Below are 21246 nucleotides of genomic sequence, written 5' to 3'. Positions count from 1 at the left end.
TTGTCATTCAACATAAAATGGTGGATATATTTCTCTCTTCAGTATCTGTACTCTCACTTTAAGTTATTTAAGAACTTTAAGATCTCTCTGAGAGGTATATCTGAGGTCTAACTAATAGTTCTACTTACTGAATTTGGTAGCAATTTGCAGTATGCAGTTAGCAGTAACTGAGTATGATCTGGTATTGTTGTATGCAATTTGGATTGCAATATGGAATTTGAATTTGGACTGTGAACTTTGTAGTTTTTAATTGGTGAAACTGTAAGTAAACACACATATAACTGGTTCAGTATACAGTTCTAATCACTATATTAACAGTAGGAACATTATATAAATGCTTTAAATACCTATTTTGGCCTCTCTGCTTCCATAAAACACAGCTTTTAGTGGAGTGAATGTCTGTTTCTCTCTCTGGTGAATAATGATTCCTAGCAGCTCCTGCTAGGGAATTTCCCACACAGGCTGTGTGTGAGGCTGGCTGTGATTGGCCAAGACTCCTGCTGTGTGTGAGGCTGGCTGTGATTGGTCTAGACTTCTTCCCAGCAACAACAGTTTAACCCTATGCTTTCTGTTGTTTCTGCTGTGTCATTGAGCTTACCTCACGCCATATAATTAATCTTAAAGGCATATTATCTTTTCTGCTTCTGTGAACACAATATATATATAACAGTTATATGACATCCAAACATGAAGTCACTGTAAATAACTCTGCTTTTGTCTTTAACACACAAACATAGGAACTGTATTAAGGTTATTGGCAGGTCTAGCTGTATAAACATATAAGCCATGTTAGCAACCTAGGACAGGTCTTAGCTGGCCAGCTACACTCCCACCAAAATTACCTATAATTCCATGTTCTCAGTGGTAGGACTTGAACATGATTTTGAGAAATTTTTCATCAGGTTATCAACTTCCAAGTGTCTTTTATCAGTCTCAAGTAGAACAACTAACTTCTGTATAGGACGTTCCAACTTGAGTGGACTAGTGAGACGTTTTCCTTTTTTGTCAAGTTTTGAGTCTCCTATTTGTAACAACATTCTTCTTACTAGTTTGTCTTCATCTATTTTCAATTCCAATTCTTCTTTCGGAAACTTGCTTACTGATGCTGAAACAAAAGCTGCTGTCAGTTCAAGTCTTGGTATTGTCTGAATACTGGTAGGTGCAACTCTGGCCTTCCCCATAACCAGGGCACAGTGTATCTTTTCTTCTCCTATCACTCTGATGTAGGAGCACTGACTATAACCATAACTACTGGCATCTGAAAAGTGATGAAGTTCTATTTTCTTGCACTTTCCGAAATCATGAGGTACGAAACATCTGGGTATCCAAACTTCTCTCAAGTTTTGCAAGTTTCTTATCCAACTCTCCCACCTTGGCCTAAAATTAGTACTCGTCCCAGTCCAACTTCTGTCTGCATAAGTCTTGTAGCATTTCTCTTGTTCTGAGGATTACTGGGGCCAAGAATCCCAATAGATCAAATATAGCGGAAAGAATGGTACGTCTAGTTGCAGCTTTCTCTTCAATAGATATTTCAAAGAAGAACTTGTCGTTCTCTACATTCCATCCCAATCAAAGTACGTTCTGAACTGAAAGATGATCATAATTGAGATCTACATTCTTCATTGTTGATGCACGTTCAGAGTCACTGATGGATTCCAGTACCTCTCTGTTGTTTGAGATGAATTTATGAAGGCGCGGGTTTACTCTTGCGCATAACTTTTGGCTTTCTTTCACTAGTTTGATTACAGATTCTGTAGACTGAGACCATCATCTACATAAAAGTTTTTCTTCAGAAAATTTACTGCTGATGGGCAATCCTTTTCATTCTGATTGGCCAGGTACTTCATACCATAATTGCTGCAACTTGGAGACGATGCTGCTACAAACAAGTGTACTTTTAGTCTGTATTCTGCTGGCTCTGTATCTGCATCTCCATCCTCCGACCATAGAAACCTCAGGAAGTCTATATCTTCGGTCTTCACATGAAACTGGCGAAACATCTTTTCAATGTCACACATGACTGCTATGGGATACTTTCTGAATCTACAGAGTACTTCAAGCAGAGTGTTTGTAAGATCTGGTCCTTTTAGTAGATGATCGTTCAATGCAACACCATCGTACTATGCTGAGCCATAAAATACCACTCTAATCTTATCTGGTTTCTTTGAGTGGTAGACACCTTTATGTGAGATGTACCACACTTCTCCTTCTTTAGGTTGATTATTACCTTTCTCTGCATGTCCTTCTTCAAGGATGCTTTCCATGAATTTCAAATAATCATTTTTGAGTTTGGGATCTCTTCCCATCCTTTTCTTGCTAGGGCAAGATTTCTGTAATTTGGCAGATGAGGTCGTTCTCTAAAAAGTAAGGGCATTTCAAAATGACCTTGTTGATTCTGCTGAATACTTTCTTCTAGAGTGTGTACGAATTTTTTGTCTTCTTGGGATACACTCTTTTCTTTAGAACTTGTCTACAAAGTCGGATTCAAGGATCTTGATTACTTTTGCTGGACTTACAGTTGGTAACTCTTTGACAGATATTCAATGACACATTCCTGTCACCTGTCTTAAGTTTGCGATCTGCTGTTTTCCCCCAATAACACCCCATCCTAGATCAGTTTGAACAGCGTAGAGTTCACCCTTTCCTCCTGTGATTACTTTTCGTGGTACCAAGGTTTCGGGACAATCATTACCTATCAACAGTGATGACCAGTTCACCGTGTTCACCAGCGGACACATGCAGACTGCCATCTTGACTCACAAGTCCGGCGATGCACAGGTAAGCCCTTACCTGTGCCGCTAGCCGGTCTGAAACAAATGCGGTCACCGGGAGCAGTTCCGAGATGAAGGCCCCCGGCGGCTGTTCTCAGAACTGCCTGCTCCCAGTGACCACATTTGTTTCAGACCGGCTCGCGGCACAGGTAAGGGCTTACCTGTGCATCGCCGGACTTGTGAGTCAAGATGGCAGCCCGCATGTGTTCACTGGCAAACACTGCGAACTGGCCATCACTGCCTATCACCAAACTCCTTCAGCGGGGACATTTCATGAGATATGACAGATAGGTGCTCCCATTTATTGGCTGTTTCACAGGTAGGTATGCGATCTCGATCTAGAGGTATATCATCTTTTGTATAAGCTGGAGGTAGATCTAATGTGAAGTTTGAATGAAGTCCTTTAACTCTCAGTCCTTTGACCCTTTGACTGTTTACTAATGTGTCTCTCCCCTGTCGGGCATATTTATATCTGCACATTAAGGTCTGACAATATTAGAACCAAAATGGAGATTCACATTACCTTTAAGAGGCCAAACTCTCTGTTGGAGTAAGCCAGAGAAGGAATGGTCACTGGCATACAATGTATATTGTTTTAAAAGTTATTGCCAACAGATGTGGTATCTTAAGAGAATGTAATGGGTCTCACATAAACTGTCTCAACTACCGGGGTCAAGAGAGGTTATTGCTTAAAAACACTGGTTTCTCTAAACATATCAGTCTGAGGAACAATGGGTGTTATATAGCTAAGCCATAATCTGATAAGAGACGTCCATAAAACACATCTGGTGTGGAATAGGTATCTATTCATATATTCATATATATATATTCCTGTGTGCATTTATTTAGCGTTTGAACTTGTTAATGATTCATATATATATTATGCAATATTAATGTACTATAACCAATTAATAATGTATCTTTTTGTATTGTATCTCACTGAGGGAATATAGAGAGCTAAGTTGTATGTTCTTAAAGAAGGATCTATTCAGAGGAACTGATGGTATTTCAAACATCATTACTCGAATAGCTGTGACAATTAGGTGTATACAAACCAGGGCAAAAGCTAGAAGTTTATGGTTCTCTTATCTGACCATAAATAAGATGGTCTGTTGACTGTCAAAATGGATCCGTGATGTCTGGGAAAGTGATCCTAAAGTGTCAGAAAGAGTACCTCCTAATTGATTTAAGTTGGGAGAGACCAAAGGTTAAGAGGTATAATAAAGCCGGATATATATGTTAATTCTAAAAATTGCTATATGATACAACAGTGCCATCAAGTGGTAGATGGGCAGAAGGAATGCCAATTAAATGACATCATCCCCATGATTACCATACGTAACACCCACCTTATCTAATTGGAAATCCCTAATCCAAGAGGGGATGGGCATAGATAAGGATGTGGATATCTAAACCAGTTTTTGGGGAGAGAAAGGAACTAAGAGGACTTGAAAAAGCACTTGAGACAAAGAGGACTGGAGCCAAACATCACTGGGAACTTCTTCAGGGAGAACACTTGGGAGTTCTTCAGATTCATCGGCATCACTTCACACACCAGGAACATACCACAGGACAGGATAGATCTGAATCTTGGAAAGCTGGGTCCCTTCTAAAAGCTCTTTATCCCAAAGCCAGGGGTAATGTATAACTTATTTTATTTGCAGTAATTATAAATCGCTCCAATTGGCATATAGTTGAGACCCCATTATTAGTGGGTCAATAGTGTTAACATTAATTTTATGGGAAATTTTAATGAACGTGCACATCATTAGAATTCCTGTAATATTGTTATCAGAGTGGAATCTCTGATCGGATTTTTATTATCCGTAGTTAGGTCAACGGGCGTATTTATAAGGTGTCTCTTACTGCCATATTCTCTGATTGAGCATAAGGGATTTTCCACAGATTCATTTCTATTGTTTTTTTTGTTGTTGTTGTTACATTATAATATTTTGATTACCAGTATATTAATCGGTAATAATTTGATAAAAGGAAGTAGTATTATATTGTACTTAAGTCAGCCTGTAAACGGTGGAGCACCATCTTATGGTCAATTTTGACATATCTTTGTATTCATTTGTATGCCATTTATACTGCTTGTATTTATAAATAAATTATATTTTGTATAATTAATTGCACCCTGTTTCATTAGCTGCACAAATTAACTTTAGATCTCATCAATAAAAGAACTGGCGTTTATATGTCCGCCAATTAAATTTCCATTTTTATTTTTTTTATTTTTCATAAAAAAATATGAAATCATAATTTTTATAATTTCATCTTTTTATATATGATAAATACCCGACATATCTGGAGGTCCCACCGAGATTGATTGAGATATTTCTATAACCAATTTGTGCAATTAGTGAAAATATTCCTTAAACCTTATTGGCAAGTCAAATTGGTGTTGTTATTGATTATTGATCAGAATCATGAGTGTAACAAACAGCGACCCAGGTAATGGCCAGGTTTTAGCAGATAGTCCCTCTGACCCAGACAAGATAATCTCTAAGGTTATCAATTATGTTTATTCCCGTTTGAAGATTGATAAAAATATAGATGAATGGACTAATGAGCTGCAAATGAGAGCCTTTGAAGAACGTTGTGATGTATGGAAGTTAGGTGGCATGGTTGATAGATACCTGACATATATGGAGTTGGCAAATGATAATACCAAGAGGGACCAACACCTCTTATGTGCATTGCCACCTGTTTTGTATGCATTGTTGGCAGTCAGTACTCTTTCTAAAATTAGGTATGAGTCTATAATGGGTACAAAAATATATGTATCCAAAATGGAATCAGAACTAAAATCCGCAGAAGCGAAGATCAAAGACTTAGAGTACAACCTTAGTCTCAGCCTTGATGCATACCAAAAGGCAAAAAGTGATTTAGAGGATTTATATCTCCAGTATTCCAAAATTAAACAGACAGATGAATCAGCCCGTAATATAGTCAATGCTGAAAGGGATCCATCTAACACTGTGAGATCTCCTGACCCTCCATTTCTTACTCCCCAATATCCAGACATGTCATCACATGCTTTTACAGCAGACCCCATTCAAAACACTCAGCAACCTGAAAGTGTTAGCATGATTAAACAGGAGGCATTAACCCAATTAGGTCGGGCATTCCAAACTGTAACCACCTTACTAGGTGTTGATATTATGGAAGCCCCTAGAAGTGTCTCTCCTCATACTCCCCTGGATAGACATGTTAGGGTTAGGGTTAAATCACCTGTGCGATATAAGTCTCATGAAAGTTATGAAAGTGCATGTGAGTCTGACGGTGATGTGGGGAAGCGTGTGACTTATTCCTTGCCACAGAATCACAGGCGACCAACGTATGCTGAGGTGGTTTCTAGGAAGAAAAATTCCCAATATTCAGAAAAGGATCAGAGCTCCTCCAGCATAATTAAGTTTTTAAATAGTACAGTATCCAAGTTTTCCAAGAAAGGTTCGTCTCAGATAGCCAATCACTTAGAACTGTATGAATCCACTATGGATTCTTTAAAATTATACTCTGATGCTGACCGGATTAGGTTCCTTCCATGGGCATTTGATGATAGATATCGTCATTACTTTACATCCTTTAAGGAGAGAGGAGTACAAGATTGGCAAAGTGTTTTGCATGAGGTTAAATTGGAATTCGGTCCATACCGAACCACTACTGCTGCAAAACGGGACATATATAGCCTTACGTGTAGACCCAATCAGAGTCCCCGTGAATTCCTCTCTGTCCTCAAAAATGCCTATGGGTTGGCATATAGATCCCCAAATTGGGAATCTGAAGAATTCAAGCAGTTATTCTATGATGCTATGCCAACCCAGATCAAACTTAACTTAGCCAGAGATCTGGATATTGATGCTCCCTTGGATAGGTTGGTGACGGCTGCCACCACGCTGTATAATATCAGTGAGTGCCATGCAACAGGTGAGAAAAGGTTTAAAAATTCCCCAGAGAAAAAGGTAGCTGAAGCTAAGGTAAACCCTAGCTTGGGATTTGAAAGCCAGCCACGAAGGTTCCCTCAGTCTACAGGACCTTCTCAACAAGCCCAGCAACAACAGGTAGGACCGCCCAAACAGACCAAACCCCAAAATAATAATGGATCAGAGGGGAATAATTCAGGTAATGGGAAGTCTAACTACCGTCCCTATTACAATAACGTTCCCCAGGGATATAGGCCCTATAACACTAGAAGTTACCAGGGTTATAGACGTTGGGATAATAGGCCCAGACAACAGAGGGAAGATAGGCAGGAATCCTTGAATTCACCCAGGAGTAGGTCACCTACCAATAACCAGGGTGCCCAACAAAGCCAAAATGTGCCCAAACCAAACAGGTTTGATCAGCTGGTAGAGCAAGTGGCCCAGCTGAGCAATATGGTAAATAAGTTGTCCCAGTTATCCCCAGAAAAACAGCCTAATCCTTTTTTAGGGGCAACTGCCGGTCCCAACAATGTAACAGCATAAAGCAGATTGGGCCGGGTCAAAACCCAGGCCACTGTAAGGATATTAAATTGATTGTGGTAGAATCTGATGTGATTCCTAATTCTTTATTTCCTTGCAGTACCCCTGACCCTGAAATTAGGGCCAGGGGGGAAATGTCTAATATGTCATTTGTCTTGCAGTCTAATGATGTCAATTCAGTTGACCAGATGTCTGTTCCAGTGTATAATCACATCGTCCCAGCATCTAGCCATGAGCAAGCTGTGATTTGTGATGTCACACAGCTTGTCCCAAAGGAGGGGGCTAACGCTGCTCCTCCAGCTTGTCCTGGGAGACTCAGGAATGCAGAGGTCACGGAGCTGCAGAGAGGTCAACCTCTCAGACAGCAGATGGGTAAACATCCTAACTTTCTCTGTGATTTGTTGCAGGTGGATGGCCGATACTTTGTGGACATATATCTACAAAATGAACTTATCGGACCAATCAAAGGATTAATAGATACTGGATCACAAGCCACCATTTTATCTTACACCTATTTCAAACAAGTTTCAGATTTAACATCAAAGAAGCCACGATTAAGGTCATTTGATGGCTCTTTGATAAGTGTAGGTGGAAATGCCTTACAGGTAAAAGGAACATCCTGGTTGACATTTAAGATTGGCAAGAAGACAATTAGACATCCCACATTGATTGTGGATCTTCCATATGATCGGATGATCATAGGAATCGATTTATTAAAAAGATTGAGTCCCATAGTTGATTTCATTAATGAAGCAGTATGGACTCAGGTGAAGGCACCCATTACCTATGAATACTCTTGCAACACACAAGCACAACGCAGTTGTCATGTGATTGAAGAGAAACCTAACTCTATTGAAGTGCATTTCAGGAACAATCAAATACCGGAGGTCACAATCCTGAAGAATGGTAAGCCCGAGGAAGATATCAATGGTGCTGCTCACACCATTACCATCCAGAGGGACAAAATCAAAAAGGTAACTCTGGATGATGATCTATTAACCATTTCTCTTGAAAGGGGGAATCACGAAGTCGTGGACCTGACCAGGCACATTCAATCGATGGTACGGATTAAAAAGGTCAATGACAATTTATTGATTCCTGTACAGGTAAACAATATAGCCCGGGTGAAATATGCCAAGTTGGATCTGAAATCCGAAGCGAGTTACATAAGCCTAGGACTTTTAAAACAGATCACCAACCCTAAAATGATTAAAAGTTCCTCTCCACAGGACCAATGGGTTCATGATCTGGATGGAGATTTCCAGAGTCATAATGTTGTTGCAAGATGTGTTTTATCTATCTCCATAGGAAGTAAAACTACGGAGCATGTTTTCATCATGATAAATGAACTACGGTATCAAATGTATATAGGTAATGACCTTCTGCACCGATTTGCCATACAGATTGACATGGTAAATAACACCTTATGGTCCAGATTGCCGGGAAACCCAGAGGGGTTCCAGGATGAAGAACAAGCCTTACGATGGGGACAACAGATGCCCTATGCCGTAAGTATCATGGTTGCTGAGAAAGTTGAAATTCCTGAAGGATGCAAACCATTTCTTCTCCCCATTAAAGTAAAGAAGGGACAGAAGCTGAAGAACGCAGACGCGTTGATCTGTTTATCCAACAGAATGCAGCAACTCGGCCTAAAGGTAAAACCTAATCCACTGATAAACATCCATCAGGATCAGTTACACATGGTAATTCATAACATGATTCCCCATAGCATATCCCTACAAAAGGACACCGGAATTGGTTTAGCTATGGATTCGGAATACTACACATTTGGATTCCAAAATGATGTTATTGGAATAATTCCTGATGAATACCTGACAGAGGAACAAACAGTGGAACAACATTTTTCCTCAACCCCTGAGGGGTTATTTAACATACACTCTGTTTATCCTTTCAGCTCTGAAGAAGGTACATGCCACATTGAAGAGTCATCATTAGTTTTCAACCATGAGATCGATGAAAAAGAGTATGAATCATACCAGCAAGGAAAGGATAAGGTACGCTACACCCAGAATGATTTAACTAGTGAGCTTGAAGAAGCTTACGAGTTAAGTCAGCCTGAGATTTTCCCAGAATTTCAGGAGCGGGTGGAAGAACAAATCTCCATGGCTGACGCATGCTCCGACGAGTCGAAGCGTCAACGGCTAAAGGAGCTCTTCGCAGAGTTCCAGGAGATGTTTGCCAAGGATTCTTATGACTGTGGGGAAACAAACCTACACGTTACAAGAATCCAAACAGATCCCGATGCACCCCCTGTTTTTGTCAAACAATACCGACTTCCGCTGGCGGCTTACGAGTCACTATCGGAAATCGTCAAGAACTTGGAGGAAAGGGGTATCATCCGTCCAGTACACAGTTCATTCAATCATCCGATACTTGGAGTCCTCAAACCTAACGGTCAATTTCGTCTCTGCTCGGACCTAAGACAGTTGAACAAACGTGTTTATATGTCCGGATGGCCCGTGCCATATATTGACCAAAGTTTGGCACAAATACAAGGATCCAAAATCTTCACTGCCCTTGACTGTGCACAAGGATATTGGACGATTAAGATAGATGAAAGGGATCAGTACAAACTGGCCTTTACATTTGGCAAACGACAGTATGCATGGACCCGATTGCCCTTCGGGTACATAAATGCGGGCCATGAGTTTGCAGTGTTCATGCATAAGGCAATGCCTGATGCCGCTGAACAAGGTACCTTATCCTATGTGGATGACATACTGATCAAAAGTACAACTTTTGAGGAACATATTCAGGAGTTGAGGCATGTACTGACCCAGCTGAGGAAAGCAGGTGTAAAACTTTCTTTGCAGAAGGCTCAATGGTGTCGGACCAAGGTTAATTTCCTAGGTCATGAAGTCACTGCGGATGGAATTAACCCACAGAAAAAGAAGGTGGAAGCAGTGACCAAGACAAAATCTCCTACAAATCTCAAGGAGTTGAGATCATTCCTGGGTATGATGAACTACTCACGTAAGTTCATAGATAATTATGCCGAAGTTACAAAACCTCTTTTACAGTTGCTAAAGAAAGGAGTAAAATGGGAATGGAGCGAGCGTCATGAGCAAGCTGTAACTGAGCTCAAGGCCAAACTTATCCAGGCTCCATGCCTTGCTTATCCAGAAGGGGGAAAACCTTTCTTCGTGGAAACAGGTTTCACTGATAAAAGCATAAGTGCAGTTCTTTTCCAAAAACAGGAAAATCGAAACAAGATCATCGCCTATGCCAGCAAGTCATTGTCACCGGTAGAGGTAAAATTCAATAGCTGTGAAAAAGCATTATTGTCAACTGTATGGGCTTTGCAATATTTTAGGAGTTTTATCCAAGGCGAAAGGATCATTGTGGAGACCGCACACCAGCCACTGCAATACTTGCAGAGTGATCGTATAAGAGATGGAAACTTGTCAAACAGCAGGATAACCGCCTGGACAATGTCCTTAATGGGATGGCCATTGGAGATCAGGTACAAACAAAATAATAAAAACCCAGTTGCTCAGGGATTAGCAGAACTCCATGACTGTACCAATACGGAACGTAAAGATGAGACAACGGAAAATGATTTCCTGGAGGAACAATCATCATCACCATATAAATCTCATGAAGAGGAGTACTGCAAATCATTACCATGTGTGTATGTAGACGGCTGTTCCTTCCATGCCGATGAAGGATCCGAACGTACATTGGTTGCAGGTATTGGAGTCGTGTGGAATAATACATTCCTAGATGTATCCGTTGGATACAAAATTGGTTCTAAAAGCAGCCAGGTTGCAGAGCTTACTGCTGTGTACAAAGCCGTACAAATGGCTATTGAATATGATATTAAGGAGTTTGTAATCATCACAGATTCTGATTATGTTCGTAACAGCTTTGTGGAGTACTTTCCCGGATGGAAAAGATCAGACATGATGAGAAGCAATAACAAGCCAGTAAAACATGGTAAGATGTTTTGTAAAATTGATGAGATGGTTACCGTCCACAGTCTTATCGTTTATTGGAAGAAGGTAAGAGGTCATTCAAAGTATCCAGGCATGGATAAAGAGGGGAATGACCTAGCAGATTCCCTTGCCAAGCAGGCAGCCATTGACGGAGAAGTCTTTGATGTTGACGACCTCATGGGAACTGTCCAAGTAGATGCTATGACAAGGAGTCAGGCCCAAAAGGGAGCTGAAGCCAATGTGGCACAGTGGAGCCAAGATTCCCCTAGTGAAGATCTCATTGCGAGCCAAAAGGGGGATCCGATTATTGGTCTCTTTTATAAGTACATTGAGGATCCACACAACTGTCCCATAACCACGGAAGACTGTATGGATAAGGAGGAGTTACGAATTTTGATGAAAGGTAAGTCCCAATTCTCATTACAGGATGGATTACTGATAAGGACCTCGAAAAACGGTATCACGCAATGGGTAGTACCTGCAGCATACCGAGGTCTGATGTTGCAACATGCACATGATGTCCCAACCGCTGGTCATCGAGGTGAGAAAATAACGTACGAGTTACTACGGGACTACGCTTACTGGCCACATATGTTACAAGATGTGCGAACATATTGTCAGGGATGTCTAATCTGCCCTCAATTCCAGCCACAAGGACCCACTCATCGGGCACCGCTCATGAAAAGGGGGATGTCCATGCCATGGTCAGACATCCAAATTGACTTCATTGGACCAGTAACAACCTCATCAAAAGGAAACAAGTATATGTTAACCGTAACTTGTCTGTTCACCAAATGGGTGGAATGTTTGCCATGCAAAACATGCAGTTCAAGCGTATGTGCATCTCTGCTTATTAACCACGTATTTTCTAGATTTGGCCTTCCCCAGCGCATCGAATCCGATCGTGGAAGTCACTTCACCAGTGAGGTGATGACAAAGATGTGGGAAATCCTGGGGGTAAAGAGGAAGCTACATATAGCTTATCGACCAGCCTCTAGTGGTGGAGTAGAACGTTACAACCAGTCCATTGTAAACATCCTGAAAAAGTTTGTCAAAGAATCTGGTAAGGACTGGGATGTCAAGTTGCCTTTAGTGCTTATGGCCATCAGAGCCACCCCAAGCGCAGCAACTAAGCTTTCTCCCTTCGAGATGATCACGGGAAGGAAGATGGTGTTACCCCAGCATTTACTTTACAGAACAACGGACCATAACTTGATCAATGCTACAACATCGCATCAGTATGTGGAAAATTTACGCAAGCACCTTCAGCATGCTTTTGCGTTCGCACAGAAGAATATAGAGAAAGCCGCAATGAGTGCTAAGACATACTACGATCTGAAGACTACACAGAAGGAGTATCAAATTTCCGATCGGGTATATCTCTATAACTTCGCTCGGGATCAAGTGAAGGAGAGAAAATTCCTACCTTCCTGGAAAGGTCCCTATGTCATCACTGACAAATTATCTCCAGTGGTCTACAAGATCAAAATCCCTAAGGGGGATGAGTTTATTGAAAAATGGGTGCACATTAATCAGCTACGTGTTTGTCACCCTAGTGCGCGACTTCGAGAGATTGAAGGAGTTGGATGAAAAGAGGTGAAGAGACTTTATGGTTCCAGCTAAAGACGGAAATAAGGATTGGTATCGTATGAACTAAAAAGTGTTATCTGTTATTGTACATCTTTAACTCATACTAACCCATCCTGATGTATGTTTCCTCTGTAACAAAATGTCTCCTAACTCACCTCTGAAACCAGAACTTACTCTGTCCAAGAAAAGAACTTATGCCAATCGGAGGTATATGGTATTAGTAATTCTTTTCTTGCAGGATAACGTTGAAAAGTGTATGTACTCATATGTGTCATACAATATTTTAGGGGCGTAAGATGTCATCAAAGATGATTGCCATTATCTACGTCGTCCTGATCTTGGGGAAGAAGTTCCACGCTGAGCCGATTGCTGTGCCAGGTCCTTCGTCCGGAATCATGCTACAAGACACCGCGGGGTTCATATTGACGAACAAGAGGATATTATCCCAGAAGATCTACAGCAGCCTGGATCCTCGCATCTTCGTCGAAAAACAACTCAACATGTCTGAGATCCTGTCGACGGAGCTCCAATCCTGGTACCAGATGCACATCGGATATTTCCAAGAACGGATTACACAGATCCTGGAACAAGCAAGGAAGACCTTGACCAAAGAAGAGTTTTCTACAGACCAAAGCGATTCATATTTTTGCGATCGTAGCCGCCATAATCTTTGGCATAGTGGGCACTGTTATTACTACCGGTGTGACAGTTGCCGATTCCATCTCTATTAAGACATTGGAACTTGAAGTTGGTTCATAGAAAAGGAACCTATTAAACATTCATGTGGAGATGGAGAATCAAAACAAACCTTTATCGAACTTATATCCTGTTTTGCAGGATCTATAGGATGTTTGAATTTGTGTCCCATCCAAGTCATGCGTTAGATAAGGTTCTCCAGAAGAACTTTAACCAAGCTCTGGTTGGAACACTATGAGCCAAGTCTACGCATCGAAGAAAATATATGGAAAGCCCTTTATTACATTCCAAATGCATTCACATTTTTATGGAATATTTTGGAATGAAGGGGGATTTGTCGGGCATATTTATATCTGCACATTAAGGTCTGACAATATTAGAACCAAAATGGAGATTCACATTACCTTTAAGAGGCCAAACTCTCTGTTGGAGTAAGCCAGAGAAGGAATGGTCACTGGCATACAATGTATATTGTTTTAAAAGTTATTGCCAACAGATGTGGTATCTTAAGAGAATGTAATGGGTCTCACATAAACTGTCTCAACTACCGGGGTCAAGAGAGGTTATTGCTTAAAAACACTGGTTTCTCTAAACATATCAGTCTGAGGAACAATGGGTGTTATATAGCTAAGCCATAATCTGATAAGAGACGTCCATAAAACACATCTGGTGTGGAATAGGTATCTATTCATATATTCATATATATATATTCCTGTGTGCATTTATTTAGCGTTTGAACTTGTTAATGATTCATATATATATTATGCAATATTAATGTACTATAACCAATTAATAATGTATCTTTTTGTATTGTATCTCACTGAGGGAATATAGAGAGCTAAGTTGTATGTTCTTAAAGAAGGATCTATTCAGAGGAACTGATGGTATTTCAAACATCATTACTCGAATAGCTGTGACAATTAGGTGTATACAAACCAGGGCAAAAGCTAGAAGTTTATGGTTCTCTTATCTGACCATAAATAAGATGGTCTGTTGACTGTCAAAATGGATCCGTGATGTCTGGGAAAGTGATCCTAAAGTGTCAGAAAGAGTACCTCCTAATTGATTTAAGTTGGGAGAGACCAAAGGTTAAGAGGTATAATAAAGCCGGATATATATGTTAATTCTAAAAATTGCTATATGATACAACAGTGCCATCAAGTGGTAGATGGGCAGAAGGAATGCCAATTAAATGACATCATCCCCATGATTACCATACGTAACACCCACCTTATCTAATTGGAAATCCCTAATCCAAGAGGGGATGGGCATAGATAAGGATGTGGATATCTAAACCAGTTTTTGGGGAGAGAAAGGAACTAAGAGGACTTGAAAAAGCACTTGAGACAAAGAGGACTGGAGCCAAACATCACTGGGAACTTCTTCAGGGAGAACACTTGGGAGTTCTTCAGATTCATCGGCATCACTTCACACACCAGGAACATACCACAGGACAGGATAGATCTGAATCTTAGAAAGCTGGGTCCCTTCTAAAAGCTCTTTATCCCAAAGCCAGGGGTAATGTATAACTTATTTTATTTGCAGTAATTATAAATCGCTCCAATTGGCATATAGTTGAGACCCCATTATTAGTGGGTCAATAGTGTTAACATTAATTTTATGGGAAATTTTAATGAACGTGCACATCATTAGAATTCCTGTAATATTGTTATCAGAGTGGAATCTCTGATCGGATTTTTATTATCCGTAGTTAGGTCAACGGGCGTATTTATAAGGTGTCTCTTACTGCCATATTCTCTGATTGAGCATAAGGGATTTTCCACAGATTCATTTCTATTGTTTTTTTTTTGTTGTTGTTACATTATAATATTTTGATTACCAGTATATTAATCGGTAATAATTTGATAAAAGGAAGTAGTATTATATTGTACTTAAGTCAGCCTGTAAACGGTGGAGCACCATCTTATGGTCAATTTTGACATATCTTTGTATTCATTTGTATGCCATTTATACTGCTTGTATTTATAAATAAATTATATTTTGTATAATTAATTGCACCCTGTTTCATTAGCTGCACAAATTAACTTTAGATCTCATCAATAAAAGAACTGGCGTTTATATGTCCGCCAATTAAATTTCCATTTTTATTTTTTTTATTTTTCATAAAAAAATATGAAATCATAATTTTTATAATTTCATCTTTTTATATATGATAAATACCCGACACCCCATCATTGTGGTGAGTTTGAGCTTCACTGGTTCTCTAGCCACTTGTAATTTCTTGCAGATTTCTTGATCAAGGAAGGTGACATCACTCTGGACATCTAGTAGCGCATAGGAGTATACCTTCTTGTTCCTCCTTTTAGGATTTGAAATGCACACTGTTACAACCATTGATGTGCCATTGCTTTCTCCTTCCCCCACTCTGCAAGAGAATACTGATACTTTATTTCCTTCTTCAGTATCTTTAGGTATTGAGGATTTATCTTTCTTTGGACGTTCTTCATGTAGTGGTGTAGGATGGCGTCCTTTGCAAATGCTGCATGTGGCCTTTTTCTTACACTCCTTAATAACATGGCCTTTTCTTAGACAACAGAAACACAGTTGGTTCTTGTCATGGAACCATGAACCAGACGTACAACAAGAGATACGTGGAAATAAGAAGGCTTTATTGAAAATAAAGCTGTAAGGCAAAAGTCCAAGCGGATGGCTAAACCGAAGCAGGGTCTTGCGAAGCCAGAAGTCGGGAACCAGAAGGGTAGTCAGACGAAGCCAGGATCAGGAACCAGCAGGGTAGTCAGACGAGGCCTGGATCAGGAACCAGCAGGGTAGTCAGACGAAGCCAGGATCAGGAACCAGAAGGGTAGTCAGACGAAGCCAGGATCAGGAACCAGAAGCAGCAGCAGTCTTAGAAGCATGTGAACACAGGAGGACCAAGCAGGGAACTGAAGCCACAGACCTCCTATATATATGAGCTAGGCATCCAGCTCCTCCCAGTGGGAAGGAGAAGCCGCAGGGTGGGAGGCTACAAGAAACCCAGAAACCAAGATGGCCGCCAGCACATGTCAAACGAAGGAGGACAGCAAGAAGGTAAGACCATGACAGTACCTCCCCCTCAAGGGCCCCTCCTCCGCGGAGTAAAGAACGGTTTCTGAGGGAAGCGTGCGTGGAAGGCTCGGAGCAAGGCAGGAGCATGGACATCTGCGGAGGGAACCCAGGAACGCTCCTCTGGACCATAACCACGCCAATGGACCAAAAACTGCACCCGACCGCGGACCAGGCGTGAGTCCAGGATATTGCTCACCTCATACTCCTCACGATTGCCCACTTGGACCGGACGAGGCCGAGGAACCGAGGAAGTGAAACGATTACACACCAGTGGCTTCAACAGGGAGACATGAAACACGTTGGAGATCCGCATGCCAGGAGGAAGCGCGAGGGCATAGGCTACCGGGTTTACCCTGCGAAGCACTCGGAAGGGACCAACAAAGCGAGGCGCCAGCTTGGGAGTGGGCACTCGAAGGTTGAGGTTGCGGGTGGACAACCATACGCGGTCTCCGACCTGGTAGGAAGGAGCGGGCGCTCGTCTGCGATCAGCCTGGAGTCTCTGGCGCTGCGCAGAGACCTCAAGGGACCTCTGGATCTGGACCCAAGAAGCACGTAGGACGGAAAGGTGATCCTCCACAGCCGGAATATCCTGGGGAGAGAATACCTCCGGTAACACGGCAGGTTGAAACCCATAATTGGCCATGAAGGGAGACGTCCCAGAGGAAGAGTTCACCGCCGTGTTCCTGGCAAACTCAGCCCAAGGCAGGAGGTCAACCCAATTGTCTTGGTGATCGGAGACATAGCAACGAAGGAATTGCTCCAAGGCCTGATTGGATCGTTCTGCGGCCCCATTGGACTGAGGGTGGTAGGCCGAGGAGAAGGAGAGATGAATCCCCAACTGGGAGCAAAAGGCGCGCCAGAACCTGGACACAAACTGACTCCCCCGATCCGACACAATCTCCTTGGGCAAACCGTGCAACCGGAAGACCTCCCTGGCAAAACTCGAGGCCAACTCTTGTGCAGAGGGTAACTTCTTGAGAGGAACACAGTGGCACATTTTGGAAAACCGATCCACAATCATGAGAATGACCGTATGGCCTCGGGATGCAGGGAGGTCCACAATGAAATCCATCCCCAGGTGTGACCAAGGACGCTCCCCGGTGGCTATGGGTTGCAAAAGGCCCAACGGAAGGTGCCGAGGGGACTTACTCTGGGCACAAACGGAGCATGCCGCTACATATGCGGCGATGTCGGAACGTAGAGAAGGCCACCAGAACAGACGTGAAACAGCCCAGGACAGCTGATTCTTTCCAGGATGCCCCGCGGCCTTGGAGTTATGGTAGGTTCGCAACAACTGAGTGCGCAACTCCTCAGGCACAAAACATCTGCCGTTGGGTCTCCCAGAGGGAGCACCAGATTGAGCCGCCAAAATCTGCTCACCCAGGGGAGAGGTCAGGCTGGTGCGAATAGCGGCCAGGATCTGATTCGGAGGTATGACCGAAGTCGGAATCGACTCCTCCCCGGACAGCTCGGAGTACTGCCGTGATAAGGCATCCGCTCTGATGTTCTTGGAACCGGGTAGGTAGGAGACCACGTAATTAAAACGTGACAAGAACAGAGCCCATCTGGCCTGACGTGGTGTCAATCTCTTGGCCTCAGAGAGGTAGGTCAGATTCTTGTGGTCCGTCAGGATGAGAACCGGAACCACCGAGCCCTCGAGCAAGTGCCTCCATTCTTTAAGGGCCTGCACGATGGCCAATAACTCCCTGTCACCAATCTGATAGTTGCACTCCGCGGAAGACAGTTTCCGGGAGTAAAACCCACAAGGAAGCAGAGGACCCTCTGGTGTTCTACGCTGAGACAGGAGGGCGCCTACTCCCGTCTCAGACGCGTCCACCTCGAGGACAAAAGGCAACCCAGGGTTGGGATGCGACAGAATCGGAGCCGACACTAAGGCGGACTTTAGAGCCTCAAAAGCTCGGATGGCCTTGAGCGGCCAGACCTGGGGATTACTGCCCTTCCTGGTCAGATCCGTGAGAGGCTTGGCTAGCATGGAAAAGTCCCTGATGAACTTCCGATAATAATTGGCGAAGCCCAAAAAGCGCTGCAGGGCACGGAGCCCACTGGGCTGGGGCCACTGTAAGACAGCCGAAACCTTCTCAGGATCCATGGAGAACCCCTCAGCGGAAATGATGTAACCTAAGAAGGTTACCTGGGATCGGTGAAATTCGCATTTCTCAAGCTTACCGAACAGCTTGTTCTCTCGTAAGCGTTGCAACACTCGTCTGACATCCAGAATGTGGGCCTCCATGGATTCAGAATATACCAAGATGTCATCCAAATAGACCACCACACACTGCTGCAACAGGTCACGGAAAACATCGTTGATGAATTCCTGGAAGACTGCGGGCGCATTGCACAACCCAAAGGGCATAACCAAGGATTCGTAATGACCGGTCCTGGTGTTAAACGCGGTCTTCCACTCATCGCCCGCCTTGATCCTTACCAGGTTATATGCCGCCCTCAGGTCGAGTTTGGTAAAGACCGTGGCCCCTTTGAGGTGATCGAACAGCTCGGAAATCAAGGGTATCGGGTAAGCGTTCTTGATCGTGATGCGATTGAGACCCCTGTAGTCGATGCAAGGCCTCAACTCACCGCCCTTCTTTTTCACAAAGAAAAATCCAGCCCCTGCCGGGGACGAGGATTTGCGAATGTGTCCGCGTGAAAGCGCCTCCCTCACGTACTCCTCCATGGCCTCATTCTCCGCTACCGACAGTGGATAGACTTTGCCACGAGGAGGAACGGCACCAGATTGTAACTCTATGGCGCAATCGTATGGGCGGTGCGGAGGTAGGGCAACCGCACGCACCTTATCGAATACTTCCCGGTACTCCTCGTATTCGGGAGGCAACAGAGAGTCCGAGGAAGTACACAGCAACTTGACAGGCCCATGGATGCAACTAGCCCCACACTGCGGTGACCACGAGAGGATCTCGGCCGATCTCCAATCGAAAGTCGGATTATGCTTCTGGAGCCAGGGGTACCCCAAGACCACCGAGTAGTGTGGAGACGAAATAACCTGGAGACAGACCGACTCTCTGTGAACGGCACCAATGGCCATCCCCACTGGAAGGGTCTCCTGAGTCACGTGTGGCGGCAGAAGGGGTCTGCCGTCTATCGCCTCAAGAGCCAGTGGGGAACCTCGAGGCTGCAGAGGAATGGAATTGGCGGCAGCGAACACACTATCAATGAACAAACCACCAGCACCAGAGTCCACCAACGCCTGGGTCGTCACCGAGCCCCCGACCCAGGAGAGGACAACAGTAATCAGTGGTTTGTCAACACGGGAAACCGGGGACGAGGAGACTCCACCCAAGATCTGCCCCCGACAGGATCTCAGGTGCGAGCGTTTCCCGGACGGTTCGGGCATGCCAACCGAAAATGCCCACCGAGACCACAGTACATGCATCGGCCCTCGCGTCTCCGGAGTACCCTCTCCCCCTCGGACAGGCGAGCAAACCCCAGCTGCATGGGTTCACCCCCAGACAAGTCATCCCCAGGAGGCGTGGGAGGAGAGGGAGGCACGGGTGGGACAGCAAACGTAGGCGCCAATCTGTTAGAAGGCCTCCGCAGGCTCTCCTTAAAGGAAGGTCTCTCCCTGAGTCTGGTGTCAATCAAAATCAGGAAAGAAATAAGGGACTCGAGCTCCACTGGTAGGTCCTTAGCTGCAACCTCATCCTTCAAGGCATCCGAGAGACCATGAGAGAAAGCAGCGACCAGAGCCTCATTATTCCAGCCCACCTCTGCTGCCAGGGTACGAAACTCAATGGCGTATTCAGCTACGGATCGTGAACCCTGTCTGATGGACATAAGGAGCTTCGCAGCAGAGGCAGCACGAGCCGGCACATCGAATACCTTCCGAAGAGAAGCAACAAAACCGGAAAACTCGGCAACCACCGGATTGTTGTTCTCCCATAAAGGGCTGGCCCAGTCCAAGGCCTTGTCCGAGAGCAGCGAGATCAAGAAGCCCACCTTTGATCTCTCAGTAGGAAAGGCATGTGGCAGCAACTCGAAATAAATGCCCACCTGGTTAAGGAAACCTCGGCACTGAGTTGGCTCTCCCCCAAAGCGCTGTGGAAGGGGGGCAGAACCGGTCATACCCCGAAACACCGCAGGCGCAGCAACCGGTGTCGGGGTAGACTCTGGCGCAACAACCGGAGCGGCAGTAGGAGCGGGCCCAGGAGCGACAACCGACCCATCGGCAACGGAAGCTAAATGAGCCGTGCGTTCAAGCAGGGTTTGCAACGCCACAGCGAACCGACCCAACAGGTGATCCTGCTGATCAAGTCTGGCAACCAGCGTAGGTAGCGAGGATGGCCCTGTACCGTCAGAATTCATGGCTTGGTCCTAATGTCATGGAACCATGAACCAGACGTACAACAAGAGATACGTGGAAATAAGAAGGCTTTATTGAAAATAAAGCTGTAAGGCAAAAGTCCAAGCGGATGGCTAAACCGAAGCAGGGTCTTGCGAAGCCAGAAGTCGGGAACCAGAAGGGTAGTCAGACGAAGCCAGGATCAGGAACCAGCAGGGTAGTCAGACGAGGCCTGGATCAGGAACCAGCAGGGTAGTCAGACGAAGCCAGGATCAGGAACCAGAAGGGTAGTCAGACGAAGCCAGGATCAGGAACCAGAAGCAGCAGCAGTCTTAGAAGCATGTGAACACAGGAGGACCAAGCAGGGAACTGAAGCCACA

General features: G+C 43.9%; 1 protein-coding gene across 1 annotated transcript; it reads left to right on the top strand.

Annotated features, from left to right (window-relative positions):
- The first annotated feature begins 5203 nt into the window (after window positions 1-5203).
- Window positions 5204-12127, top strand: LOC122929544. The gene is made up of 3 exons (XM_044283161.1): window positions 5204-5380; window positions 6098-7085; window positions 12069-12127. Exons 1-3 carry the CDS (start codon window positions 5204-5206, stop codon window positions 12125-12127), a joined length of 1224 nt encoding a protein of 407 aa, XP_044139096.1.
- The last annotated feature ends 9119 nt before the right edge of the window (window positions 12128-21246 follow it).

Source organism: Bufo gargarizans, chromosome 1, assembly GCF_014858855.1.
Source record: "Bufo gargarizans isolate SCDJY-AF-19 chromosome 1, ASM1485885v1, whole genome shotgun sequence".
NCBI lineage: Eukaryota > Metazoa > Chordata > Amphibia > Anura > Bufonidae > Bufo > Bufo gargarizans.
Note: the sequence above shows the minus strand (reverse complement) of the source record. Positions and strands in the feature narration are given on the sequence as shown.

Excerpts from the sequence above, each read along its gene's own strand:
- LOC122929544 (XM_044283161.1), top strand. The coding sequence starts at position 5,204 with ATGAGTGTAACAAACAGCGACCCAGGTAATGGCCAGGTTTTAGCAGAT. Across the intron at positions 5,381-6,097 it reads CCTTTGAAGAACGTTGTGAT|AATCACAGGCGACCAACGTA; the intron begins GTATGGAAGTTA and ends TCCTTGCCACAG. Across the intron at positions 7,086-12,068 it reads CAATAACCAGGGTGCCCAAC|ATTTGGCCTTCCCCAGCGCA; the intron begins AAAGCCAAAATG and ends CGTATTTTCTAG.